Below are 27562 nucleotides of genomic sequence, written 5' to 3'. Positions count from 1 at the left end.
GAGGCTCAGAGAGGTGGAGCTGCTTGTCCAGGCTCCCGCCGCGTGGGTGGTGGGGCTGGGGCGGGATCGGGGCCGTCGGAACTGGGGTCTGCTCTAACCACTCGCCACCCACCGATGTTTCCCAGCGCAGCGTTGGAGAGCTTTGCAGAGTCCAAAATATTTTGCCTGGGCTGGCAGGTTCCGTTTCATTTCCTGTAGGCCTTTCAGTGGAAACATGACTCTGCCATTTGGAAGTCTTAAAAATAAAATCCAAACCCGCTTGCAACCGCCCATTACAGGCTGCCCCAGGATCTGGGGGTGGACTCCTGAGGGGGTGGAGCGGGGGGGGGGGGTGGGTTCTGGGAAGGCCTGCCCGGGGCTCCTACTGCCCCTGATGCAGGGCTCCTGTCCTGAGCTAGGAGGAGGACCAAACCAGGGGGCCTGGGGAGAGCGAGGGTCTTACCAGGGTATCAGGAGAGCTATCTGCTCTTTCTTTCTAGAAAAGGTGGGGATTTGAGAGCTGCATTTGAGAGGAGGCCCCTGTCTAAATATAGCCCACTGAGCATAGCTCTGTGACTCGGGCAAAGCTTGTGTGCGGTGGGGTGGGGGTGTGGGGGGTGGCAGGGGGACCATTTTCTTTTCCTGTAAATATTTTTATCCCGGGGTAGGAAGCAGTCGTGGGGTCCTATTGTTTGAGTACAATGGGCCCTCATTTTCCAAGAGTGTTTTGGCATTTCCCCTTGAAAAGTAGCAGGGAGGTTGCTGGGGAGAGGGGGCCCCTGTGAAGACACAGGGCCTTGGGGGTGGGTAGCTTGGGACCAAGGCTCCTATCTGACTCCGGCTGCAGGGGCAGACCCAGAAGCTAAGCAGGGAAGCTGGGAAGGGTTAGGCACTGCTAATGATAATACTTTCTCCTGTTATTACATAGGATATGGGTTTATTTTTGCAAAAGCCTCCATATTTATTGCAGAACAGATAGAAGCTATTGAAACTCCACTCATCCAGGAGTGAGCCTGCCCCCTGTCGCCTCTGATCTCCCTTTCCTGAAACTTCCTGTGTGGGTTTGCTCAGGAAACATGCTCTCAGGCATGGCCATTCCTTCTCCCCAAATAAGTCAGCCTGGGGAGCTGGGAGACTGACACAGCCCGAGGAATCCCAGCAGCGGTCACGGAGGCTCCTGCATATTCTGAGCTGAGCAGACTGCCTGTCAGGTGCGCGTGATCCTGGCGTGTGGCGTCTTGTGGAATCCACAAGATACCTGGCTGAAGTCATTGCTGTCCCCATCCTCATGTTACAGATGAGGACACTGAGGCACAGACAGGTGATGTGACAGGCCTGAAGTCACACTGAGTCAGGTGGAGTCAAAGCTAAGGCTTTGCAAGGAAGGTCCGGGTGTTTCTGCTGCCCACATTGGTCATCCCGTCTGCCAGGATGCGGGTCCAACACTGAACCCTCCAAACTGAGGTCCCTTCCAACCCCACCCAAATTCATGGAGTTCATCTTATTAGCTGTCAGAGCCAGGGAGGCTCTCTGCAGCCACCTTGGCCAAGTTTTTGTTCCCCTGAGGGGAAACTGAGGCCGAGAGCAGAAAAGAGACTTTCCCAGGTGCTGGGGCCTTCCCTGTACTGGCCTATGGGCATTTCCCGTCCTGCTGGTGTAGCCGCACTGCAGTGGTGGGTGGGTGGGAAAGCAGCCTGCCGTGGGCTGCGGAGATGTGTCCCAAGGTAGCCGTGCCTGTCTAGGGCCAGGACAGAGTGGGAGACCTTGGTCCAGGCTGGGGCCCGAATGCTGGTGCCTGGCCTGGGTTCAAGTCCTGGCATTGCTGTGGCTCTGGCTGGACCTTGGGGAAGCTCCTTTGCCCCAAGCCTCACTCTCCTCGTATGTCACATGGCTAAGATGCAGCCCTGCCTCAGAGGAGGACTCGGGGAGATCGGGATGGGGGATGTGCTCAGCCCCCCCTTCTTGGGGGACCCCATTGCCCGGCTGGGCTGTGCGGGACCCCGGCCTCACTCCCCACTCCACCCCACCCGCAGGTGCCGTTGGATGAGCGCATCATCTTCTCCGGGAACCTCTTCCAGTACCAGGAGGACAACAAGAAATGGAGGAACCGCTTCAGTCTCGTGCCTCACAACTATGGGCTGGTGCTCTACGAGAACAAAGTGGTGAGGCCCCCCCACCTCACCTCTGCTCTGCTCCTCCGCAGCCCCCACCCCAACCTGCTTGTTCTGCTGCCTTGCTCTAAACAGCCGTGCTCTGGGGGTCGCCTTTCACTTTGCCTCCCCCCTGTAAGCCCCTCGCCGCCAGCCCCTACCCACCTCAGATCGTCCGGGCCCCCCAGTTCCAGGGCCAGAGCCCCCCTCCCTCACCCGCCAGCCTCCCTGCTGCCTGGGCTTCCTGAAGCTCTCCAACCGCTCCCGTCCGTGCTCTTCAACGGTCACGACCAACTGCTGACACAGGAGTCTGGCCATTCCCTTCCTCCACTTCCCCCAGGGTGGTGGTCCCATCTTTTTCTTTCCTGATTCCTCTGCCCCCCCCCTGGCAACCCCCTGCTGCCTAGTGGGCAAGTGTCCTGCCCATTGTTCCTTATCTTTGCCCTGGGCCCTTGGGGAAGCCCCCCCGTGCTTGAGCCACAGACCCAATTTCTTCTACCATACATTTCTCCAAAGTAGCAAAGGACAGGCCTGAGTGCCCTCTGTTCAAGGAAAATCAGGGTTAAAGACATGTCAACAGGGCGGGAGCAGCCTGATGGCCCCTGGCGGGGCTTCTCAAACTGGTAACCGGCATCAGAACCACCTGGTGGGCATATGACACAGGTTACTGGGCCTACCCAGTTTGATCTGGATCTGAGCAGAGCCGATAATTTGCATTTCTAACAAATTCTCAGGTGATGCTGTTGGTACTGATGACCTAGGACCACGCTTTGCGAATCAGGGTCCTGGAGGGCCTGAGCCATTCTGGAGCAGTGTGTTGGGTGGTGTCACCTAGTGGCCGGTGGCAGCATGGCAGCCCTGCTGTATGAGCTACTACTTAGAGCCACTTTTTACCCACTTGGGTGTAAGAAAGCAGTGTCCAGACCTAATTCTCCTCCAAAGGGGACTCGTGTGGAGCTCAGAACCTAGGGATTTGCTGGACAGCGCAGGGTCATCGTCAAAGACTCTGGACCCAGGAGGCACACAGACCAGGTTCATGTCCTAGGTTGGCTAGGTGTACGGCCTGTGTGAGCTCGTGGCTAACGATGGTACTCACCTCGTGGATTGTGAGGATTTTGTGAAAGGAAGCAATGCAGTGCCCTTAGCACAGTGCCTGGTGTGTAATAAATGCTCACACTAAGCTAGTGGTAGCTGCTGCTAATAGGTAATGCTTCCTGCGTCTGGCTGTGAGGCCCCCAGCTAATCACATTATGTGCATCGTCTCACGCAGTCCCACACAGCCCTGTGGGGTAGAAGCTGTTGTTGCCCTGGTTTAACAGATGAGAAAACTAAAGCATAGGAGGTGAAGGAGCTTAATGTCTGCATCACACAGACGGTGTTCAGTGGAGCCGGCATTTGAGCCCAGAGCCCGGACTCCGGTCACTACACCAGGTGGTCTCTAATCACTGCGGTGGGTGGGCTGCTCCTCTGCCTCCCTCTCTCCCTCCTCCCCCTCCCTTCCCCTCCTCCTCCCTGCCTCAGGCAGGTCACACTGAGAGGGCCCTGGAGCCAGGGTTGGAGATGGGGCTTAGGCTTGGACCATCTCTCTTGTCCCTTCCTCAGGCCTACGAGCGGCAGGTCCCACCCCGGGCTGTCATCAACAGTGCAGGCTACAAAATCCTCACCTCCGTGGATCAGTACCTGGAGCTCGTTGGCAACTCCTTACCAGGTAAAAGAGCCCCCCCCGCCCCCCGCCCCAAGTCCCAGGCCGAGATGCCCTGCTTAGGCCCAGGAGGTGGCCGGGCGAGAGGGCAGTTCTGATCCCAGAGCTCCAGGCTCCATGTTTGCAGAGAGCGACCAGGCCTTGAGGAACAGCTCTTGTCCTCAGAGGGGAGGCTGGGAGGGGCTTTGCCTGAGGCCATCCAGTGAACTGGGATTGGACTGGTGTTGGCTCCCACCTGTGTGCCTGCTTCCTGAGCCTTATAGTCACACCTGTGCCGTGGGGGCCCCTCTCTCTGCCCTTCCCACCTCCCTGAGGCCTTGCGAGCTCCCTGGAGGAGATGACCAAGGTGGCCCTGCTTTGCACACCGTGGGGTCAGCACTGCATTTGTGAGGAGTTATTCTAGGTGTCCCGTTTCTACCCCACCCTGTCGGAGGCTCCCAGAAGCCTCCCAGGAGCACATCGGCCTCCTGGATGATCCCAGGGAAACCAGAGGGTGGGGAAGTAGCCGATCTGGGGGGCAGCCTGTGCCCCCAGACAGGGCTTGGGAGTAGAGCGCCCCGTGTGGTTGAGGGCTCAACGAGAGCCCAGCATTCCTGGATTCCAGCCCTGACTCTCTGGCTTTGTTTTTGTTGTGTCTTCTCCGGCAACTTGGCACGGGGAGGACTGACCGTGGGGTGTTGTGTAGACCCTGTGAGGTGCTGTGTGCACCCAAGCCCCACACAAGGGATGCAGAGCCAGGGCTTGAAGAAGAACTGTCATTGTGTTATTAACAGTGGCGAGGTCCCAGCCCGGGACCACTTATCTCACTGGATCTTGAATATCCGTGGGGACAAAATAGAGAAAAATCTCCTTTTATTTATTTTCTGTCCCCCACCACCCCAGCCCTCCCTCCTCCTTGGGACATTTAAGCCACACTTTGGCCTCCACAGCTGAAATATGAAGGGAAACCCAAGAAGGTAATGCTCAGCCTCTGAGCCTAAGGGCTCTGACCGCGTCCGTGTTCCTTGTGCTGTAGGCACGGAGTTTGGAGCCTTTCCCCAGATGCAATGCCAGCTCTGAGAAATGGGTCTAAACAGATGCCGGGGGATTCTGAGATCCCTTTAGCTGGGCTGTGGGGGATGCAGTGACAAAGAAGCATGCTGCCTCCCCACCGACTTGCTGGTCAGCCCAGAGCAGGCCAGCCCTGTCTGGGCTTCAGCCGGCCTGTGGGAGCTGGGCCCCGGGATCCGCCGCCTGCCGTCCCCCGGCAGACACAAACTGCAGAGGGCAGCGGCTCAGTGGGCGCTGTCTCCGCAGGGACCACGTCAAAATCGGGCACCGCCCCCATCCTCAAATGCCCCACGCAGTTCCCGCTCATCCTCTGGCACCCTTCTGCCCGGCACTACTACTTCTGCATGATGACGGAAGCCGAGCAGGACAAGTGGCAGGCGGTCCTGCAGGACTGCATCCGGCACTGCAACAATGGTGAGGGGCCCTTGGGCTCGGCGGCTGCGGCGGCGGTGGCGGCGGCGGGGGGGGGGGGGGTGGGGGGTGGGGGGTGGGGGGCGGGGGGTGGGGCGGGTTGGGGCGGGTTGGGGCGTGGCGTGGCCTGGGGCATGCGCCGAGTGGCGACACCTAGTGGCTGAGTGCGGTGCGGCAACCCTGCTCTGCGAGCTGTTCTCCGTTTCGGGCCGGGGTTGTGGGAAAGCCACTGCGTTGTTGCCTTTTAACCTTCTTCCTTGAAGAAAACAGTTCTGTCCTGCTCGGAGAAAATTTGGGAGCTTGTTCTCAGAGGGAGTATGGTTGTTGAGTCCTTGGACCCTGGGGCACAGAATCACAGTCCCGATTCTGCCCCTTCCTAGCAACATGACTTGAGGAGACCGGCTTACCTCCCGGAGCCTGTATAAAATGGGGTAGTAACCCCTCCCGAGTCTTAGGGTGCTTGTAAGGATTCACAGTGAGAGTCTGCTCGATGCTTGGTGTAAAGACTTCTGTTATTTATTCATTTATTTAATTTCTTTTAAAAGATTTTATTTTTAAGCAATATCAACCTGCAACGTGGGTCTCAAACCCACAACCCCCAGATCAAGAGTTGCACACCCCACTGACTGAGCCAGGCAGGCGCACCAGGACTTCTCTTGCATCATTTGTTGCCTTACCCCTGACCTATAGGGTAGCCTGGGAGTTCATGTCCTTTCTCAGGGCCTCAGTGTTCCCTTCTGTCAAGTTAGGAAGTCTCTTTCCGCTCACTCATTCATTCAACGGACATTTTTAGTGTCTGGGCGTGGAGGCTGCAGCAAGGGAGCCAGACCTGGGTCCTGCCCCTGTGCTGCCGGCAGCCCCGTTGCGGGGGCGGGGGGCAGATGTTAAGCAGGAGGAGCAGCTGTGCCGGGTGCTGGGTGGGAGCCACCCCAGGAGCCTGGAGGGTGTGTATGTGCTGGGGGCTGCTGACCCTGTGTGTGCAGAGGGTGGACAACTGAGGAGCTGATGGTTCCGCTGAGACCTGAAGGATGAATGGTCCTCCCTCGAGTGGGGGGAGGAGCATTCTAGCCTTGAGCGTGGAGGGCAGCCTGGAGGTGGGGACAGTTGAGAGGAGTTGCATGAAGCCTTGCGGTGGGGGAGGGTGACCCAATGCGCTGGGGGGCACTGGGGTCTGGTTCAGAGGGCCCTGCAGGGCCCTAAGGAATTTGATCAAAAACGGGGACGGTGGGGCCCTGAGGGTCTTGGTGCCCTCGCGGAAGGAACAACCTGTGCTGAAACCTGAACCTCCTTCCTGGTGACCTGGTCACCGCCCCCACCCTCCCTGCCTGGCATGCCTCCCGTGGTGGGGGGTGAACAGCGTGGGCACCTGGAGGCCCAGCTGCCGGGCTGACTCGGCTCGCCCCTCCCATCCTCTGTTCTGCAGAGCCACCTCTGGTCTGGAATCTGTCAGGTGGGAGGAACCAGGCCTTCAGTTGGGCCAACCCCTGTCACCTGGGCCAGGCCTTGCCACCCACAAAAGGCCTCCTATTCCCAGATCCCCTGGGGCTGTGGGGCCAGGGCTGTGGGCGGAGGCCATCTGGGCTCTGGCTGCCCGGCCTGGGCACCTGCCCCGCCCATCCCTTCTTCCTCCCTCCCTGGCCCAGCTCTGGCCCAGCTCTGTCCTCTCCAGCTTTCCAGGGCTAATGGCTGACCTGGCAGGGCCACCCCAGGTCGGGGGTGGGTTCCCCACGTGCACAATGCGAGGGTGCCAAGCTTGAGCTTGGTGGGATTCCCGGGAGGGCTAACTGAGCTGGTTCGGGGGGAGCTCTTGGCCCTGTGCCTAGCACAGCTGGGAGCTCAGCTGGGAGGCTGAGGGGAGCCCCATGGGTGGGTGTGGGTGCTGTGGGCAGGAGGGGGCGGGGAAAGAAGGGGCAGCCTGCGGCTGGTTTTAGAGGAGCCTTCCTTCTACCCTGAGGACTGTGGGAAAAGTTCTCTGCTTCCTCTAGCTTGGAGGCCGGGACTGGAATTTGTGGAGCCTGGAATTGCTCACTCCGGGGGCTGCCAGGAAGTGGGGTGGGGGGGGAGGAGGCCAAGCTGGGGGGAAGCCAGCTCAGTCCCAAGGCCCCCCTTACATCCTGCATTCCTGGAGCAGCTGGGGGTGGCAAGAGGCTGCTGGGGCACTGAGCTGAGCCCGCAGGGTGGGCCTGGGCTCCGGAGGTCAAGGCCTCTTCCTGTCTGACTGCCATCCCCCTTAGCCTGCTGCTTGGGACTGAGGAATGCAGTTTCCTTTCTCAGTCTGACCCTGACGACCCCACAGGCAGGAAGTCTCCAGGTCTGGCTGGAGTCTGCCCCCGGTCCTCTGTTGGAGCCCTCCTGCTGCCATTCCCTAGCTGTATGTCCTCGGACCAGTAACGTGGCGTCTCTGAGCCTGTCTCCTCCGTCAGGACAAGTGGGACTGAGAACAACCATCCCTCACGGGGCTGTTTGAGGATGAGATGAGGGAATGTGTGCGAGGTCTCAGCCCCGGCCTGGTGTCTTGGTCTGCTTGGGCCGCCATGACAAAGCGCCACAGACGGGGTGGCTTACCCAGTTGTGGAGGCTGGAAGTCCAAGATCAAGGTGTCAGCAGGTTAGTTTTCTTCTGAGACCTGTCTCCTTGACTTGCAGATGGCTGCCTTCTCCCTGCCCTGTGTCTTCACACAGTCCTCCCTCTGTGTGTGCACGTTTTGCATCCAAATTCCCTCTTCTTATAAGGACACCAGTCGTACTGGATGGGGAACCACCCTAATGACCTCATTTTACCTATATTACTTCTTTAAAGGCCCTTATCTCCAAATGCAGTCCCCTTCCAAAGTACTAGGGGTTAGGTCTTTAACAAAGGAATTTGGGCGGGCACCATGCAGCCCCTAACAGCCAGGCCCAGGGGAAGCTCGGGAGGGGGACCCTCTCTTGTATGAGACTCAGCGGCCCAGCATGCGGCGTAGAGCTGTCCTGAGGGTGTGAGCCCAGGGCCCAGGACATCACGGCCTCCTGCCTGCTGCCCCCGCCCCACATCTCGCCTCCCTGCCCCTGGGAAGCAGCCCTGCCTTGCCAGCACCCCCGGCTTGTTGTCTGTGGAATGTAAATGCCCTCAGGTGAGAGCGGTTGCAGGTACCGCACAGGCCACATTTTCTAGGCAAAACCTGATCTCTGAGAGACCGTGCTCCTCCTTCCTCCCCTGGCCCGGATGGGCAGCACCCACCTCAGGGGCTCTGCACGGAGCACCCCTGCTCTGCTCCAGTCACCCCTGCCCGACCTCGGTCCCTGAAATGCAGCGGGGAGACCCCTCCTGCCCCCACCCCGTCCAGGGAGCTGCCACTGCAGGGATGGCGCTGGGCCCGTCCCCCCCGCGCAGACGGGCGCCGACTCCTGCTGTCAGCCGGATGTGAGGGGGTCCTCCCCACGCCCAGAGGGGCTTTTGCTCTGCGGGGATGACTCAGCCTGTAGTCACTGCCGTGGGAGCTGGGGTTTTGGAGGCACAGACTGCCGTTTCCCCTTCCTCGGCTGTGGGGACACAGCGGTTGGGGGCACGTGGCCAGGGTGGCCGCCCCGCTCGCTGCCTGGCTCCGAGTGCTTAACCCTTTTCTTCCCCAAGTCCGATTTTGCAACTTCCTGCCGCTTGCCTGCCCTGGCAGCCGCTCCGGGGGGGCCGGGCCCTGTTCCCTGACCCACCTCCCTGGCAGGGGGAAGGAGGGCAGGCTCCCACAGGGGCAATAACACGAGTCTAGGACTGGTGTTTCGTAGTCGGACCGGGCCACCGTGGCGAACAAGGCCGACGCAGGGCCTGCCCGCGGGCAGGGAGAGCACCCCGTCGCTGCTGGGTGCTGGGTTCTGCTCAGGGGCCCCTGCCTGACCAGTTCCCAGCCCGTCCCCATGGCTGCAGCCTCACCGGGTCATTGTTCCCACTGTTCAGAAGAGGAAACTGAGGCCCTTAGGGTTCAGGGATCTGGAGCAAGGCTTGGCAAGCTACAGTGCACAGCCCAGAATTGGGCCCATTACCTATTTTTGCAAATCAAGTTTTACCGGCTCGTTGGTTTCCAGATTGTCTGCTTTGGTGCCTCGGGGGCAGAGTGCGGTAGTTGCAACGGAGATCATCTGGTCTGCAAAGCTGAAAATATTTACTGGCTGGCCCTTTGCGGGGAAAGTTTGTGGGCCCCGCTGTCGACAGTAAGGGGAGGGAGCAGGACTGGAATGAGGACCTCGGGGTTCCTCGAGCACCCTCTCTGCTGTGCCGGCAGGGTGCGGTGACCTCGGGTCCAGGCTCTACCACTCACTGCCCTGGGACCCCCAGCCAGTGGCCTGACCTTGCCGCCTGCCTGTTGATCTGTGGAGTAGGGCTGAGGGCAATTTGGGGTGGTTGGGAAGATTTAAGAAGATAAGGAGCAGCATACGAAAAGAGATTGCTTCGCTGCTGTCGGGGAAGGTTGTTACCACCCTCACTGTCATTGTAAACACGACCGCCACCCTCTCTCAAGGCAGTGCGACTGCAGGTGGGGTGTGCATGTGTCTGCACTTGGGGAGGGGCGTTCGGGCAGTCACTGGTCTTGGTGAAGGCCACTGGGCCATCCCACCGACCTCCTCTCTCCCTCTCTCTCCGGAGCAGGGATCCCCGAGGACTCCAAGGTAGAGGGCCCTGCCTTCACGGACGCCATCCGCATGTACCGCCAGTCAAAGGAGCTGTATGGCACCTGGGAGATGCTGTGTGGGAACGAGGTGCAGGTGAGGAGACTGTGGAAGTCACCCCAAGGTCCAGAGAGTGGGGCCAGGCACAGAGACTCTGGGCTCGGGGTGCTCCCAGCTTGTAAGGACAGTAAGATCATTTTGGGCAGGTGGAGACCTTTATTCCATCATTTACTGATCACCTCTCCTGACCCAGGGGCTGGGGTGCTTCTGTGAATAAGAGGGATATGGCCTTGGCCCTGACGCTCTATCTAGCAGGAGAAACAGACATTTGACAAATAAACACACGTACTTTGTGCAGGTGAGTGGGGGAAGGGGGTGTCGTATTCCAGACAGGGAGGCAGCAGGTGCAGAGGCCCTGAGGTGGGACCCCTGATTCTGAGGATCCTGCAGGTCCCTTGAGCAGGTAAGCTGGGACCTGGGGGAATGATGCTCAGGAGAGGGAGCAGTGGAGACATGGAGCCAAGGCCAAGTCCAGGGGAGGTGGGGCTTGGGTAGAATGCGGAGACGAACCTGCCAGCTGGACATGCTCTAACTCCTGCCCCTGGCTTGTGCCTCCTGGTCCTAGATCCTGAGCAACCTGGTGATGGAGGAGCTGGGCCCCGAGCTGAAGGCGGAGCTCGCCCCACGGCTGAAGGGGAAACCGCAGGAGCGACAGCGGCAGTGGATCCAGGTGGGTGCGTGCAGGCACGGAGGCGGGGGTGCTGTGCCTGCCTGGCACCCTCAGTCTGGCTCTGACACCACCGCGCTGCCCACAGATCTCCGACGCCGTGTACCGCATGGTGTACGAGCAGGCCAAGGTGCACTTTGAGGCGGTGCTGTCCAAGCTGCAGCTGGCCCGGCCAGCCATGGAGGCGACCATCCGCACGGACATGGACCAGATCATCACCTCCAAGGAGCACCTGGCCAGCAAGATCCGAGGTAGGCCGGCCACCTGCTGCGCTTCAGGGGCCAGGGCGGACCTCCCGTCTGTACTTTTCACGCTAGTGACTTGATTCTTTTGGTCATTTTAAAAAATGAAAGCAAACCTGAGCCATTGCTCTTCCAACCTCTGGGAGTTGTTTTGTGGCTATTTCTGCAAACCCAGACCTTGAAGATGTCCGTTTGTTTTGTCAAGGAAGTTCAAGCGTTTTGCTCAGCTTTGGAGGGTCACGGACTTGACTGTGGGTTCGTAGGCATCAGTTTAGCTGTGATGATTCACTTGAATCACGGCTCAGTATTTGGGGTCAGCCTATGTTCCTTCTGTTCCCGGTCCCGTCCCCTGCCCTGCACACGGGCTGCGTGCAGTTTCCGAGCGTGTCAGTTGCCTGAGGCTCCTCTCCTCGCTGTGCTCCTCGTGAGCTGGATAGAACATGGAGAGCTGGCTTTTATCTGGTGCAACAAACATTAGCTGGGCAGAGGAGAGGGACCTCATGACACCCTGAGGGGGGAAAAGGCCTTCGTCCAAGTGTCCTGGAGCTGGTCGTGCCCAGGGGCCCGCAGCCTTGTATGTGGCCGCACAGAGCGGGGGCCGGCTCGGCGTGTGCAAAAGCCAGAGGCTCACGGAGTCTACCAGAGTGTGTTTTGTTAAACAAAGCAACAAGACCCCTAGAGATGTTTCTTTCCACCTCGAGGGAAGCAGAACAACGCTGACACCTTTGGATGAGCCACTCTCTTAGTTCCTTGCCATCAGACTTTTAGAAATATCAGGGGCCAATCTCAGAATTGTTCTGAAATGTTCTCTTTGACGCATGGATCTATGAATCATTCAGTTTGCTGGTATCATGGGTGGTTTTCTTCAAAAGCTAACACGATAGCGAGTCTGTGGGCTCCGGGTGCCATCCGCTCACCCGGCTCCCTCTGGGCGTAGCCTTCATCCTCCCCAAGGCAGAGGTGTGTGTCCGGAACCACGTCCAGCCCTACATCCCGTCCATCCTGGAGGCCCTGATGGTGCCCACCAGCCAGGGCTTCACCGAGGTGCGGGATGTCTTCTTCAAAGAGGTGACCGACATGAACCTGAACGTGATCAACGAGGGCGGTGCGGACAAGCTGGGTGAGGTGAGGCCAGGCCCCCTGCCCCAGGGACGGGAGCACACGGGGCCTGGGTCAGCTCTGCCCCTGCCAGGCCCTCGCTGTGACTCGGGGCATAACCTGTCACCAGAGGGTCTGCTGGAGACCAAGGGGCTGGGGGGCATGAAGCACTGGGGGGTGGCAGGAAGAGGAAAGGGGGATCGCCGACACCCTCCACCAGGCGGGTTACTAGAGTCTCAAAGGACTTAACAGAGAAGGGAGGGGGGGAGGGGGGTAGAGGTAGGGAGAGGGGAAGGGAGGGAAGGAGAGGCAAGCCTCTGATAGGAAATAGAATTACTCAGGGTGCCATTTTAGGTACTCTGCCCGTGGAGATGGCACCTCTCTCTCACTTCTCAGTTATCCGGTTCTCAGGGTGCACAGCCTTCCACAGACCCCATTTTGGGGTACTTCCACAGGCCCCATTTTGGGGTACTTGGGTACCCACGTGGGTGTCAGGTGCAGATAGAATGGATCCCATAATCTTTGCCCTCCTCTTCCACACTGCGAACCAAGGAGTCCACAGACAGTAATTATCATAGAATTTGAGAATCAGAAAAGACTTAGTTTCTCATGATCTCTAGCGCCTGATTTTGAGGCCGAGGAATCGGAGGCTCAGAGTGTGTGAGCGCCTTGCCCAGGGTCACACAGTGCCCCAGAAGGGATGAGAACCTCTCCCCAGGCACCGTGCTGCTGGGCCATGCTCCAGCCTTCACATCCCCCTCCCTCGGGGCCTGGGTCCCCTCAGCTTACCCCGTAGGCAGTCCCTGGAGGGGGCCAGGCCCGGGCTCCCAGGGCCCGGGCAAGCTGTGGGTCCGCAGGGCCTGCCTCCACTTTGGGAGCCCCGGCTCAGGTACCCACTTCCCTACAGTACATGGAGAAGCTGTCCCAGCTGGCTTACCACCCCCTCAAGATGCAGAGCTGCTACGAGAAGATGGAGCCGCTGCGGCTCGATGGTCTGCAGCAGCGTTTCGACGTGTCCAGCACCTCCGTGTTCAAGCAGCGAGCCCAGATCCACATGCGAGAGGTGGGCCCCAGCAACCCCCACGTCCCATGGGCCCTGGCTTCTGGGGAGAGACCCTTCCCTCCATGGCCTCACGCCCTGGCCCTACCTCCTCCTGGGCCTCACGGCAGCCGTGCTCAATCCCTGGAGTGCTCCTACCTGCTGGAACACCTGGTCCCTCTGTTCACCTGGCTAATCTGGACTCCTCGTTCAGGTCTCGCCCCAGAGACCCCTTCCTCCAGGAAGCCCTCCTTGCTCCCCAAGCCCCTCCCTGCAAGGCCCAGGACCTCTGTTTCCTTGAGGCAGGGACTGGCCGTGTGCCCAGCACTGTGCCAGCACACAGTAAAGATGGGGGTGAACACGTAGGTGCACACACAGGCCGCCCCCACACCTCCCTCGCGGCCCTGGGGCACAGACAGGCTCAGGAGCCCCTCCGAGGCGTGCAGGAAGGGGCCTTCACATGCCCCGCGGTGTGCCCTGCAGCAAATGGACAATGCCGTGTACACCTTTGAGACCCTCCTGCACCAGGAGCTGGGGAAGGGGCCCACCAAGGAGGAGCTGTGCAAGTCCATCCAGCGGATCCTGGAGCGGGTGCTGAAGGTGAGCGGCCTGGCCCCCGAGCCCAGTCCCGGGCTGGTACCAGGCTTGCTGCCCCTATGGGAGGCACCACGGACCCCCTGGTGTGGGCAAGGATTCCGAGGCTCGGGTCAGACCCCCAGGCTTCCATCCCCCTGACCCCTCTTTTCCTGGCAGAAATACGACTACGACAGCAGCTCGGTGCGCAAGCGATTCTTCCGCGAGGCGCTGCTGCAGATCACCATCCCCTTCCTGCTCAAGAAGCTGGCGCCCACGTGCAAGTCGGTGAGCGTGCCCCTCCCCCACTGCCCCTGAGCCTGCGGCACCCCCTCGCCCCCAGCCCCCTCACTCCACCTGCTGACCTGACCCCCGCCTCTGCCCTTGCCCACCCCACCCCTGCAGGAGCTGCCCCGGTTCCAGGAGCTGATCTTCGAGGACTTCGCCAGGTTCATCCTGGTGGAGAACACGTACGAGGAGGTGGTGCTGCAGACGGTCATGAAGGACATCCTGCAGGGTACGGGAGGGCCAGCTGGGGGGGGGGGGGCTCAGCGCCAGGGGAGGGGAGGAGGTGATAGGGGTGACGGCTGAGAGGTCCTCCTGGTCCCACGCGCTAAGCTGCAAAGAAAACCAAACCGCGGGGCTTAGGCCTGGCGGTTGGTTGAGGCACACTGTGTGGCCCTGGGTGGGTAGCATCGCTCCTCGGTGCTGTCCTGTCAGCTCAGGGCTTTGGCGTTGCAGACGGGGCAGATGAGGGACCGGACACAGTGGTGGCCGGCTTGGGCTGCTGGTTCCCAGCAGTGAGGCCTGGGGCTAATCACCAGTCATGAGGCCGGGGGCGATGACGGGGGCCCTAGTCGGGCGCCGTGGAGGGTGGGGAAGCGGCCGCGGCCCCTGCGCCGACTGTCCTGACCCTGCTCTTTGGCTCCGCAGCCGTGAAGGAGGCCGCGGTGCAGAGGAAGCACAACCTCTACCGGGACAGCATGGTCATGCATAATAGCGACCCCAACTTGCACCTGCTGGCCGAAGGTGCGCCCATCGACTGGGGTGAGGAGTATGGTGGCAGCGGGGGGGATGGTGGCAGCCCCAGCGTCCCAGAAGCAGCCACCCATTCAGAAAAGCGACGGCGTGCCAAGCAGGTGGTGTCCGTGGTCCAGGATGAGGAGGCAGGGCTGCCGTTTGAGGCCGGCTCTGAGCCACTATCACCTGCGTCCCCAGACAGTGTCACTGAGCTCCGAGGCCTGCTGGCCCGGGATCTGCGGGCTGAGAGCCCCCCTCCGGCTGGCCCTCTGCTCAACGGGGCCCCCTCCCGGGAGAGCCCCCAGCCCGCGGCAGCCCCCGAGGTCTCCTTGCCGCCTGCCTCACCCCTCCGGCAACTCCCTCCTGGAAAGGCTGCGGACCTTGAGCTTCCCAAACCTAGTGACCAGGAGACCGGGGAGCAGGTGTCCAGCCCTGGTGGCCGCCCCCCCATCCACACCACCACCGAGGACAGCGCGGGGGTACAGACGGAGTTCTAGGCCGGTCACCCCTGAGCTTCTGCTGGACATGGCACACGGGCCACCCCCTCCAAGACACTGGCAGGCTTGGCTCCAGGCGGGGAGCCCCAGATCTAGGCCTCGGGGTGGAGGGAAGGGAGGGCTGTTGTGGCACCTCTGGGGCTGGCCCACCTGAGTCACTTTATTGGGTTTGGTCATACTTTGCTCCGTTTTCTCTTCTGTGGGATGATCTCGGGCTTCCTGCTTGTGCTGGGAGCTGGGCCAGCCGAGGGGGCTGAGGAGTACCGTGGTGGCTGCCGGTTCCCTGGGTCCTCCCTTCCCGCTTTCTGGGGTCGGTTTCCCTCACAGGTCTCACCCTCCTCAGTAAGACCCATGCAGAGTTGTCGTTCGCTGTGTTATTCAGCCACTGAATTCTCTCCCTTCTCACTGGTGGAGGGGGCCCATTGGAACCAGAAACATGGAACGTTGAAGCCCAGCTCTGGGTCCAGACCACTGTCCTCCTCAATCCTGGCTGGGCCTCCAGAGGCCAGGTTTGGAGTGGACACTGGCCTCACTTCGCCTGCTGTGGGTGAGGGGAGGTGCACAGAGGGGTCTTCAGGCTGTAGCCAGGCTGGGGATGCTGGGTTGAGGGGATTCCTCCTGGAGGAGGGGTGAGGGGCCGGGATTGGAATGAGAAAGGCCCAGAATGTGCTAGTCTGTGGAGAGGAAGTGTTCCAAGGGAGGGAGGGGGTGAGCTGCAGGGAGGTATCGCTGGGAGTGTCTTCAGAGTAGGGTGAGGTGGCCGAGGGAAGGCTCTGGAAGCTAGAGCAGGCTTTACATCCCCGTCCCCCACCACCAGTCTAGCTCCTGCCTGTTAGCACCCAGCCTCTGGGAGTCCCTCTGTTCCCCCTGCCTGTCCTGTGGCGACACACTCTGGGCTGGGACGGAGGGGTGGCAGGCCGCTCAAGAGGTGGGGTTTGGGGGTATAGATTCTGTCTTCTGAGGGCCACCCCCAAGGTACGCACTGTCCATCAGGGAAGCTGGGTATGGCTCCCCAAAGCACCACTGATGGCCCCTCTGAGGATGTAGGGTCAGGCTGTGGCTCGGCCCCTGAAAAATTCCCTTAGATGTCCTCCTCCCAAAGCTGCTTGTTTCTGGGGATGAAGGTTGAGCCGCTTCCCCAGGGCCTGGGATCCCCTGGCTTCCCCAGCCCCCTCCCCAGCCCTGCCTCCTCCATCCCCTTGATCCGCTTCCCAGGGCAGGGGCCTCAGACCCCCAGGAAGTGTGGTGGTGGCTGGTGCTCAGGGACCGCCCCCCCCGCCGGGTCCCCCCAGCCCTAATCTCAAATGCCTCACTAACCTTCTACCACCAGGTTCCGTGTTCACATCACTCCTCTAGTGCCTTCTCTTGGGGTTTTCTCCAATCATCCTTCCCAGATATTGTACTGAAAATATTATGCAAACTGTTTAAGCTTTACTAATCAATAAATGATTTAAAGCCAGTGGCCTGTGTGTGGTGCCGGCCGTGGGAGACCTGGGCTGGAGCCGGTCTAGGACCAGCAGTGCACCCTTTCTGGGCTCATTGTTTGACCCCCTCTCTGTGCCTGGTTGGAGGACACCACCCCGGAGATGGGGTGCAGGGCGTATAGGTGATTAGCCTGATGGCAGCTCAGCTTTTGCGGCCAGGAGGGGTGAACAGCAGCTTTAAGGCCAAATAGCCCTGGTGTCCACAGCGGTGTGGGCATTTTTGGGACTCCTGGTCACTCAGCAGTCACTGAGCACTTGCTGTGGGCTGAGCACTCCAGGAGGAGGGCACCCCATTACCGCCATTTTACCACCGTGTAAACTGAGGCCCAAAAAGGTACGGATCCTTGGCTGAGGTTACAGGACGGACACACACACACACACACACAGCTGGTCCCATCCAACACACACACACACACACACACACACACACACACACACACACAGCTGGTCCCATCCAACACACACACACACACACACACACACACACACACACACACACACACACACAGCTGGTCCCATCCAACACACACACACACACACACAGCTGGTCCCATCCAACACACACACACACACACACACACACACACAGCTGGTCCCATCCAACACACACACACACACACACACACACACACACACACACACACACAGCTGGTCCCATCCAACACACACACACACACACACACACACCTGGTCCCATCCAAGAGTGTAAACAGGCGACTGGGTGGGATGGCAGCCAGTCACCTTGAGGGACGTTGGCTTCCATGGTGGCCAGTGGCTGAGGGCTGGTCAACAAGGGCTGAGGTGAGGAACGGTGGGGGCCTTGGGGCTGGAGACCAGACATTCAACTGCAGTTTTGCTGTAGTCCTTGGCAAATCACTACACTCAGCCTCTGGCTCCATCTATAAAAGCAGGGGTGGGTGCTCATAAAAGTCTTTCTCCCTGGGCCTAGTGGAGCCCGAGGTGATTCGGAAAATGCTGTGCCCTATGTGGCCCTGCCCGCCCAGGTCTCCATCTCCCTCAGCTGAGCCCAGGTTTGGGGCTGAGGGAGGGAGCCATCAGAGCTCCTGGGGAGTCAGGGGTAGGAGGTGAGACTGTGGGAAGAGGCCCCAGCTCTTGCTTGGAAAGTAGGACTTACAAGGGGCCTTCATCCCATCCCATTTCAGCCTATAGCGTTGACGGTCCCAATCCGATAGGGACACTGAGGTGCAGGGGAAATAGGGCTCTCTGCCACTCTAAGGCCAGGCCCCCACATCCAGCCTTGCACCTGGTGTGAGCACTCAGTGCCCCCTGGTGGCTACTGGCCTGCATCAGGGCCCCGTCCTGTCCCTTACTGAATGCATGGATGGGGAAAGGAGTCTGGAAGGCTGGCCAGGGTCAGAGTTAGCTGGAGGCAGAGCCCAGGGGCCCCAAAGACACCCACCTCTAGTCCAAAGCAAGCTCCCCTTGGTTCAAAACCATCTGCCCGAACATACACAATAAGTGTGCAGCTCTAAGCAAGTGCAAGGGGGCACGGCTCCTGTTAGAGTTGTGCAATGAACCACCTGCACAACTGCATGGGTTTAGGAGTCAAGAGGCTTCCAGGCTCCAGCCCCAGTGCTGCCATGTCCCAGCCCCCAGGCCCTGGGCCCTGAGTTCTCCAGGATAGCAGTAAGGGAGCGCACAGCCCCCGCCCCCACACACGACCTGCTCCAGCTGACTCTCCATGCCCTTCTCTGAGCTCCGGCTGTCTGTCCACCTGTCATGAGGGCAGATTTGGATAATGCCTCTCCTACCTCTCCCTCCCTTTGATTGAGCTGAAGCCCTCCCCCAGCCTCCCCCCCACCCCAACCCCATCCCTGGGCTCCACCAGGCCCCAGCGAGGACTCAGGATCAGGATGGAGGTGGATTTATTGACATTCCTGCTTCGGGTGGGCAAAGCCCGTCGCCTGCCTGTGAGCTGCGGGGGGATGGGGGGCGGACTATTAGGAGGTACAGATCTGGAGAGCAGAGGGGCCCAGAGGGAGCGGTCAGGAGGGGCAAGCATGGCTTGCGGCACAAGGCGTGCACTCAGCACACACTGGCTAGTCCATGTGAGGCCAGCCCATGGCGCTCGGTGGTGGACTCCATACAGCAGCTCCACGCTCGGGGCCAGGGCCCTCCCGCACTCCCACCGCCCCACCGAGGGGGACAGCACTGTCCGTGTTACCCTGATGAGGACACCGAGGCTCCTGCAGGGCAGTGACCTGCCGCAGTCAGACTGCTGAGAAGTGGTAGCGGCCAGGACACTCAGTCCTGTGCTCAGACGGTGGCACAGTTGCTTCTCCAAACCCCCGAGGCCGTCCTCAGACTTGGAGTCCTCTGTTCCTCCACAGCATTCGGATGAGCTGCATCACGGCCAGGAACACTCTGTCCCCCTCCCGCCCCCACCCAGGTGTGCTCGGAGAGGAATGGTGGGGGGGCAGCTCCCAGGCCATGAGAAAGGGACCCGGGGGGGGGGGCTGTGCTGGTCTGTCTCGAGCCCTGGGCCTGCGGCACGGCCGGGGCTCAGCTGCTGTGGTAAAGCCGGAGGCGCTGTGTGACCTCCTGACGGCACAGCGGGCACGTGCGCAGCGGCTGGCAGCACTGTTGACAGCAGCAGACATGGCCGCAGTTGAGGAAGATCATCTGGGCCTGAGGAGAGACCGTGGGAGTGGCTGGGTCCTGCCCCGGCCTGTTCTCAGCGACGGGGCAACGGAGCCCCCCGGACCCCTCATTGTCCTTTACCTCAAGGATCTGAGACCGTGGTTGTCCCACGCCATCCGAACAGCACAGAAGTCGCTCCCGACCCCCTATCTCGGCCCTGCCCCCCCCGTCCCCTAACAGCTGCCCAGGAGGCCATGGTGTGTCTGACCAGCCCTGCTGTTGGACCTGTAGGTTGTCCTAATTTTTGCCTTTTTGTGCACTGACCAGCCCCCTTGGTCTACAAAAGATTCCAACGTTACGGAGCAAAAGCCACACAAGCATGCCTGTGTTTTGCTTCAGCATTTCCTCTTTTTAGGACTTATGCTAAGGAAGTAATCAAGGATGCGCTCCCAACTCCACCCAAGGCTGTTTGGTACAGCACTGCTTGTAATAACAAACTAGAAGCCACTTCTGGGGCCCCAAAGCAGGGGGTTTGGTTAAATTTATAACCAACACGTCCCTTCGCATCATGGCATTCCCTGGGCTTAGTAAAGACCCTGGAATAATTAAACTAACATGGTAGCTTCTTTTAAGTAGGATCACATGGTGGAGGGAGGGGAGGGGTTTTATTTTCTACACTATATTAAGTTTTACAATAAACATTAATTTTGTTATAGATTTTAAATATATACATATATATATTTAAGATTATTTGAGAGAGCGAGAGTGTGGGGAGGAGGGGCAGAGGGAGAAGCAGACTCCCCACTGAGCAGGGAGCCCGATGTGGGACTCGATCCCGGGACTCCAGGATCATGACCTGAGCCGAAGGCAGTCGCTTAACCAACTGAGCCACCCAGGCGCCCTGTTATAGATTTTAAAAGATGGTTTTTTAAAAGTCTCTTCAGAGACAATTGTGTTGCTGATGTTTAATGACTTGGGAAATTTTCCTTAATTAGGTAGGGGGAAAAAAACCTTTTTTGAAAAAAAGAAAGTCCCAGAAAATGTTAGCATTGCTCATGTTTGGGTCATGGGATCATAATTTCCTGTATTTTTTGTTTTCCTGTATTTCCCCAAATTTCTAATGAATACAATCTACTTCTACCACTAGAAACAAGTGTTTAGAAATAACACACATGCCTGGAAAGGCTCAGCATGGGCACAGGCCGGGCCTGCGAGTGGGGGGTGACGGCCCACGGGTGGGGCCGCTGCCCCAGACTTACCTCCCGTTCCAGGCACACGACACATTCTGAGGTTGGCACCTCCAGCTCTGCCGGGGGAGCAGATGGGCTCACAGACTCAGGTAGCTCCTCGGGGGCAGTGGGCACCTCCAGGACCCCAAGGACCTCACCCTTGGGTGGCTTCAGCAGCTCTGCGGGGACCAGACAGGCTGAGCCAGGGTCATGCCCCCATGATCCCAACCCCCAGGGGGTCCCCTGGCTCTGCCTGCCACGAGGGCACAGTGAGCTAAGGTGGGGCACTCGGATCCCACAGGAGGGGTAAGGGCCCCCTTATTTCTCTTTGAGCCTTATTCCCCCATCTGTAAGACAGGAGTGCTGACTCACTGGCAGGGAAGGCCACAGTGCTGGTTAATTGGGGCCTCTAACCCCTGACCCTTCCCCGGATCCTTCACAGGGACCCTGCAAGGAGGGCTTGTCACTTGCAAAGAAGAGCAGCCACTTGCCCAAGACCACAGGGCCACCTGGTGGTGGAGCCGTGGGGCAGGAGCCCTTAGTTAGGGGCTGGGGGGGGCCGGGCGTGGGCTGTGCTCACAGCTTCTCCACTAGGTCCCAGGAGACCGCCGGGGAGCAGAAAGAGGAATGAGAAGGCCCCAAGGCTGTCCCCTCACCGCTCTGCTCCCAGGGCAGCAGGCACCCCCCTGCCCGGGGCCCAACAGCAGCACAGCAGAATCGGCCCTTAAGAAGCAGTCTCTCTCATTATGCAACATTCACCAACATCCCTGAGTCTCTCCATCCCAGATGCACATCCTGATCTTGGTTCAGATTTTCCCATCTATCCTGTGGTTTGAATTATGAGTTTTTCTAATTGGAAAAACCTGAAGTTTTTTTTTTTTTTTTTAAAGGCTGTTACAACACTAGGCTCGCTGAAGGTACCACGGTGCCACCAAACCATCACTGTAAAGGGGCTCTTCTGTATTTAATGTGACACCAAGTGAGTTCTGGAAGCAGGAAGAGAATGTTAGGAAAGGGACTGAAGGTCTCCTGCCCCTTCTGCAGCTGAGAAGGAGAGGTCCCACCCAGCCCTCCCTGCAGCTGGGCAGCATTAGGAAGAAGCTGTAAGTAGCCTCGATGGGGAAGGACCTGCTGGTCCCTTCTGGCTCCTGCTAGCCCTAGGGATTTTTTGGAGATGGTGGGAGGTAGACATCATCTGAGGGGCTCAGAGTGAAGGACACTTTTGTCTGCTGGGGGGGGACCCCAAGCCCTGATGCCAAACTTATCCGGACCTCCAGTCTGACAGCAGGAAGGTGTCAGTGCTGGAAAACATCCAGAAGGGGAGAAAGAGGTCTATTTCATACATTACTTGATATTAAAGGACTATTAGTTTAATGCATTTTTTAGGTTGGATCAATGGCCCTGGAATAAAATTGGCTGGAAAGCTGGAGCCTGTGGACATCATGACACTGCCCAGACACCTAGGGACCCAGGATCTCCCCCACGCCGGCCACAGAGCTCTTGCCTCATCCCTGCAATCTGGTCCGGCAACCCCACCTTTGGTCTCTGCCTTGAACGGCCCCTGCCTCAGACTGGCAGTGCTGTGGGCTCGCCCAGCATGGCAGCCCAGGCAGGCCCTCTCCTTCCACCCTTGTTCCAGGCTCCCTTCCCTTCTCAAGACCCCTTGGTCTCTTCTCGAGGGAGGCCTTGAGCTCAGTGGTTCAGCCATCTGCCAGCTGTGTGACGTTACGGGAGAACATTAACGTATCTGTTCCTTCTGCTCTCTAATAGCACCCACCTCACGGGGCTGACACAGGGGCGACATGACATGGTGCACGTGCAGTGGCTGGCGAATGCCTGGTGCCTGGGTCGTGATCGGCACACGGGAGCCCCCGCCTCCCGCGTCTGCTCCTGCGTCAGCCACAGCACCTAGGCTTCCCCGAGCCCCCACACAGGTGGACTGCCTTTATGAGCTGCCTTTACCCCTTCGCACGTCGTCACAAACATCTTTCCACAGCCACACCACCGGCCTGCCCCAGGCACAGTGTCAGGCACTGGGTATGGCTGGTTTCCCCCTCTATTCCAAGGGTCCACGGTGTGTGGTTCCCAGTGTATGGTAGGTTTAGGGAAGGTTATAGGACAGGGTACCAGGAGGGCCCCTCTACTTCTATAAGGAAACTTCTCCCTCTCTCTTTCCCCCTCCCCCCCCCATTTTTGTGGCCTAGTTTTTCCATTTGGAAATCCTGTTCCTTTAGGAGGGAACCTTAAGGACCAGCAGGGGCTAGGACCGGTCCTTAGTTCTCGCCCTGAAATGTAGACAGGTGACCCCCCCTCCCCCAACCCCTCAGAGCACAGTCCACAAGCGAGGTTGGGGCCTCTGCTTAGGAGATGACCTGTATTGGTACCTGGCTGGATCCTGGCTGCATCCAACAGCTCCTGGACCCTCCGCAGGATCTCGTGCTGCAGGCCAGCTTCCGAGACGCCCACCTATGGCAGTTCAAGGCAAAGCAAGTTACAGCCTGGGCTGGGTGGGAGCTACAAGGACCGCCGCCTTCTTGGCTTCTGGCACCTTCACCTGGAAATGCGGAGGCCTGGGCCCCCAGCTCAACAGGAGGCAATGCAGCACCACAGCTGTGGAGGTGACCAGGTGGCAGGGAGGGAAACCGAGGCCCCAAAGGGAACTAACACCAGTAAGAGCCATAGTTTAGCACGGGCCTGCCCTGCGTTGGGGCAGGGACTGTGCTGACAGTGTCACCTGCGAGCCCGCACGTCCCCCCCATGACAACAGGGGAGTCAGGACCCACTGTCAGAGTTCACAGGAAGGGGCAGGGAGTGCCCACTGAGGCCGAGCTGCTGACGAGTGGCAGCGCTGGAGTCCCACAGACCCGCGGGTGACACAGCCCCTGTGCGTGACCCGTCAGTTTTTGGGTCAAGGACAGGCCACACAGCAGAGGGGTAGACAGCATGGCCTCTGGGACCAGACCACCCATGCTCGAGGCCTGACTGTGCCGTGTGACCCCGGGCAAGCTACCACCCTGCCGCGTCTCCACTTCCTCATCTGAGAAATGACAAGGATGCTCCCTGCCCGCCCGGGCCGTTGCGGGGGTTAGCATGGGAAAAGCCCTTAGAACAGCGCCTGGCCCTGGCAATGGCTACGATGTTAGCTGTCCTCATTGGGCTCTTTCGAAGCGTAAATGAACTAACGCAATGCGGAGCTCAGCTCCGACCCAGAATGTCAGCAGGCTCAGGCAGTGCTGTCATTACGAGGTCCGTGAAGCCAGGGGCGGGCCAGGGCCAGGCCAGACAGCCTCCGAGGACTTGTCCTGGGCCTACAATGTGAAGGTCCAAGCTGAGTGAGGGGAGTAGTCTAGGGTCAGGCAGACGGCGTGCAGGCTACGCCCAGGGGCTGAGGGGCTGACGAGGTGGGGGTTCTGTCCAGAAGTACGGGGGCCCGGGACATGGGCTCATGGCAGACCACACCCAGAGTGGCAGGAGAGCAAGCCGACACTTGGCGGCTCAGACGGCGGCCTCATGCAGCGCTCCACCTCCCTCGAGGGGCTGTCGCCTCCCACCTTGGCCAGGTCGGCAGGGCTCATGTGGCTCAGTGTGTCCAGGGAGATGCGGTGGTGGGCAAAGAGAGGCAGGTAGTGTTCCGCCGACAGATCCACCAGGAGGGCCGCCAGCTGGCGCTCCAGGCCTTCCTCCTGCGAGACAGACCCACGGGAGAAGCTGACTGCACCGCCACATGACCCCGTTATTTACCACGGTGAACAACGGTTCTGAGCATGTTTCTTTATATATAAAACGTCTCCTCGGAATGCTTCCTACAAACATGCCTACGTGAGCACAGAGACAGATATGCAAGGAAGTTCACTGCTAGTCTACCTGTAAACTTGAAAATGGTTAAGCGATCAGGTACCCATCAAGAGGGGCTGTTTAAATCAATGAGGGCTCATCCAGATACTAAATACTATGTCTGGAAACAATGAGGAGATCTATTATGTATACAGCTAGAGAACTGCCCGTCATTATTAAGAGTAAAAAACAGTTTGCCAAAATAGTATATATAGGACTCCATTTTTATTAAAAAACAAAACAAAAAAACCAGTATATGTGTGTCTGTGTGGGGGGGGGGCACCACATCTGTCCTGCCCATAGCGGGGGTTTGCAGGGGGCTCCTGTGGCCCCCGCCCCCCGTGTGCACAGTGGCTCTGCCCCACACAGCAGTGAGGCTGCCTTCCCCGTACCAGAAGGAAGGCACCTGCTCTCTCTTTTCTGTCCCTTCCGGGGCCGAGCACAGGACCTGGCACACTAGTCACCGGAAATATGAACAGAACAGAACTGGAAAGATCAGGCAGCCGGGCATCCCCGAGGCACAGGAGGCTCTCCGAAAGGGTAGAGACCAGCAGTCCTTACCTGCAACTTCAAGGACAAGGGTTTCTGGTCCAAAAGCCGTTGATACTGAATCAGCCAGTAATTTTCCTGCTTGGTTTCGCTTCTGGCTTCTAACTCTGTCTGCCAAGGACGAAGCAGGCATCGTTAGTTCTAAGTCAGTAAATAAAAACTGTAACGACAGTGACCATTGTGAACGAGGCTTTTGGCTGGTGGAGGACGCTTAGTATTCTACAAAGAACTTTCGCAGCCACCACGGTCACCACATAAACTACTGAGCCGGGAAAAGCAGGAAGTGCCTCGACCCCCAGTTACCTGCTGCGAACAGTCCCAGCCAGGGCACGCCTGGGGTTGAGGCCAGACTCAGGGCTTTGGACGCCTGCCACCAGGCTCCGCGGGCCCCTCCTCGGGCTCAGCCCTGGTGACAGGCAGGGAGAGGAATAGGATTCTAAGGCCAATATGAGCCTCTGGAGCGGGCTTCACCCTCTGACAAAGCTGGAGAACGACAGACGTGCTACTGAAACAGATCCCTTCTTGCTGCCATGACCAAGTAGGCACCGAGTGTTGCTCTGGACCACACATGACTCTAGGTGCTGGGGCCAGTGCCACGAAAAAAATGGTACGAACAGCAATAGCTAACGTTTTCAGAGTGCTATGTGCCAGAGCCCGCTATGCACCCAGGTGACATTTTCCTTAATTCATACAGTTCCGTGAGGGGGTCCGACTTCCAGGGTGAGCAAAGGGAGGTTCAGAGTGATTAGGAACCTGCCCAGTTACAAGAGCTGTCCGGGGTGAGGGCCAGGACTTGGACCCAGGCCTGTGTTGCCTGGGGACCTGTGTTCTGAGCAAGCCAGGCGGCCCAGCCAGGACTGCAGCCACACGCTGGGGGCCAAAGAAGAGGCGGGCAGCAAGACTTCAACCCAGGCCTTGGGGCCTGTCTGGCCATCCCTCCCAGACCTTGCCAAGCTGCTCCCCTCTGCTGCCCACGGCCTTCCCCAGGCTGTGGACACATATCTCGTCTGGCACCCATGACCCCAGCAGTCCCGATCTGCCAAGGTGGGGCTTCCTCCCCTGAGTGGTGAGTGCTCTGAGGCCCTCGAGGGTAGGAGCATAGGGCCAGAGGCCACAGCTGCTGCTGCAAGATGCTAACGTGCCGTCCTCGTGTGAACAGTTTGCAGATGATGGCAGTGAGGTACCACGAGGAACAGGCAGCTTCTGATTGGCCTGCGCAGGGGCTCGTGTGGGGCTGTGGAAGCTAGTCTCACTCTTCCCTGCACAGGGCTCTGTCCAGAACAGAGCTCAGAGATGGTGTGGAGCATTAACGACACCATAGGAGCGACTTAGGCCTCCGTCCCCAATGCTCCAATGCACACAAGGTCTAGAGGAAACGACCCCCACCTGCCACCCTGACAATGTGCCAGAGTCAAACACATTTGGGTACAGGGACAGCTGGGCAACTCCTGCCAAAAGCTTATTAAACAGCCTGCCCTGGACACAAAGTCCTCTCCTGGGCATCGGTCTTGAATAAATACTCATGGCCATTCTCGATATTCAGCTACAAGAGCATTCCTTAGAAAAGTAAAGAATTGGAAGTAGTCTGAATGCTCAGCAATGGGCTAGGATGGACCATCCAAATGCAGCCAGGAAGCATATGGAGGACATTTTAGGACATGAAAAGAACAGAGGCAAACGAGCTGGTTCTAAAGGAGTGTGTACCATCTTATGTTTATAAGACACACATATACACAGCTATAAATATGCATTGTAGTGTTCAGAAAACACATCAAAGCGTTAGCATTAGGTAACTCAGAAGTGAGTCTTTTCCTTTGTACGTTCTCTTTTTCTTTGATGAGCAACTATTACTTGAATGACAATAACGCTTCTAAGAATGGCGAGCGTGTTTAGGGAAAGCGAACCCATGTGCGATGTGGAAGGCAGAAGCCAAGCGCACCAGAATTTCCCGGAGCTCTTCCTCTCGTCGCGTCTTTTCCTTGAGCAGCTGCTGGAGCAGGGAGCTCAGGGCCCAGCGCTGCTCTGAGATCATCTCCTGCAACACAAGACCATGCCCAGTGCCGCTGGAAGCTCAGAGCTCTGGAGCCAGGAGTCCCCCCATGGGGTGACAGGATCCCCCCTTCATTTCCAAGCTGGCAGCCGGGACCCCACAGTGGGCCCAACTCAACTAGACAGAGGATTGGGGGATGGAGCCGAGGGGCCCCTCTGCCTGGGCATCCACTAGTCTCCCTGTGGGGGTCAGGCCAGGCGTGGGATCTAGTGACTCATGACAATGGAATGGTAAGAAACAGCAAACAAAGGAAATGACAAGCCACAGGTACATGACTGCAATCTCAGGAACTACAGAGCACGTGGGTGGAAGCACAGGCAGGGAGGGTTGGCGTGTAACCTCCATGGGTCTGGAAGGTTCTACCCAGATGGAGGCACATGCAAACTGGGCGAAGTCCTCGTTTGTGTCTGTGTTCCACTCATTTCTTACTCTTGGAAACCATGGAGGCCCTCAAAACAGGAGCCCCACAAGCTCTGATGGGCAAGAGACATGGGCACCTGCCAAGCACAGTGGCTGCATCTTTTCTAAGAGCTCATCTCTGAAGACAGGTGGCAAGGCCCACCAAGGGCTTTGCGTTGGCTAGCCTGCCCCAGTGTGATGGCCCTCGGACACAAGCTGGACCTGGAAGATGATTTCCTTTTATGAAGGGGAGAAATGGGAGGCCTAGGAGGGGAAGTGACCTGCCTT

General features: G+C 58.8%; 2 protein-coding genes across 7 annotated transcripts in view; one reads left to right on the top strand and one right to left on the bottom strand.

Moving 5' to 3' along the window:
- NIBAN2 (niban apoptosis regulator 2) overlaps positions 1–21793 on the top strand; it is a 56637-nt gene extending 34844 nt beyond the window's left edge. The window contains exons 3-15 of one of the 3 annotated variants that reach the window (XM_088019131.1): positions 2013–2141; positions 3732–3837; positions 5128–5295; positions 9913–10028; positions 10558–10662; positions 10748–10910; positions 11839–12026; positions 12907–13062; positions 13522–13638; positions 13792–13899; positions 14017–14128; positions 14545–14640; positions 21333–21793. In XM_088019131.1, the coding sequence (XP_087875257.1) occupies positions 2013–2141; positions 3732–3837; positions 5128–5295; positions 9913–10028; positions 10558–10662; positions 10748–10910; positions 11839–12026; positions 12907–13062; positions 13522–13638; positions 13792–13899; positions 14017–14128; positions 14545–14640; positions 21333–21415 (1647 nt within the window). In that variant the 3' untranslated portion in view covers positions 21416–21793. Of the gene's footprint in view, positions 1–2012; positions 2142–3731; positions 3838–5127; positions 5296–9912; positions 10029–10557; positions 10663–10747; positions 10911–11838; positions 12027–12906; positions 13063–13521; positions 13639–13791; positions 13900–14016; positions 14129–14544; positions 16588–21332 lie in introns of those variants that run through there. The other 2 variants (XM_088019130.1, XM_028107840.2) reach the window with 2 other exon arrangements.
- Positions 18482–27562, bottom strand: part of LRSAM1 (leucine rich repeat and sterile alpha motif containing 1) — a 44573-nt gene continuing 35492 nt past the window's right edge. For all 4 annotated transcript variants that reach the window (XM_028107841.2, XM_028107843.2, XM_028107842.2 and 1 more), the window contains 6 exons: positions 26765–26860; positions 24838–24936; positions 23994–24125; positions 22827–22908; positions 20473–20621; positions 18482–19261 (listed from right to left, as the gene is read on the bottom strand). In XM_028107841.2, coding sequence (XP_027963642.1) covers positions 19136–19261; positions 20473–20621; positions 22827–22908; positions 23994–24125; positions 24838–24936; positions 26765–26860 — 684 coding nt within the window. In that variant the 3' untranslated portion in view covers positions 18482–19135. The remainder of the gene's footprint in view (positions 19262–20472; positions 20622–22826; positions 22909–23993; positions 24126–24837; positions 24937–26764; positions 26861–27562) is intronic.

The sequence above is a fragment of the Eumetopias jubatus genome, unplaced genomic scaffold (assembly GCF_037043125.1).
Source record: "Eumetopias jubatus isolate StellerSeaLion01/CBP00866 unplaced genomic scaffold, mEumJub1_p1.0 scaffold_15, whole genome shotgun sequence".
NCBI classification, from domain to species: domain Eukaryota; kingdom Metazoa; phylum Chordata; class Mammalia; order Carnivora; family Otariidae; genus Eumetopias; species Eumetopias jubatus.
Note: the sequence above shows the minus strand (reverse complement) of the source record. Positions and strands in the feature narration are given on the sequence as shown.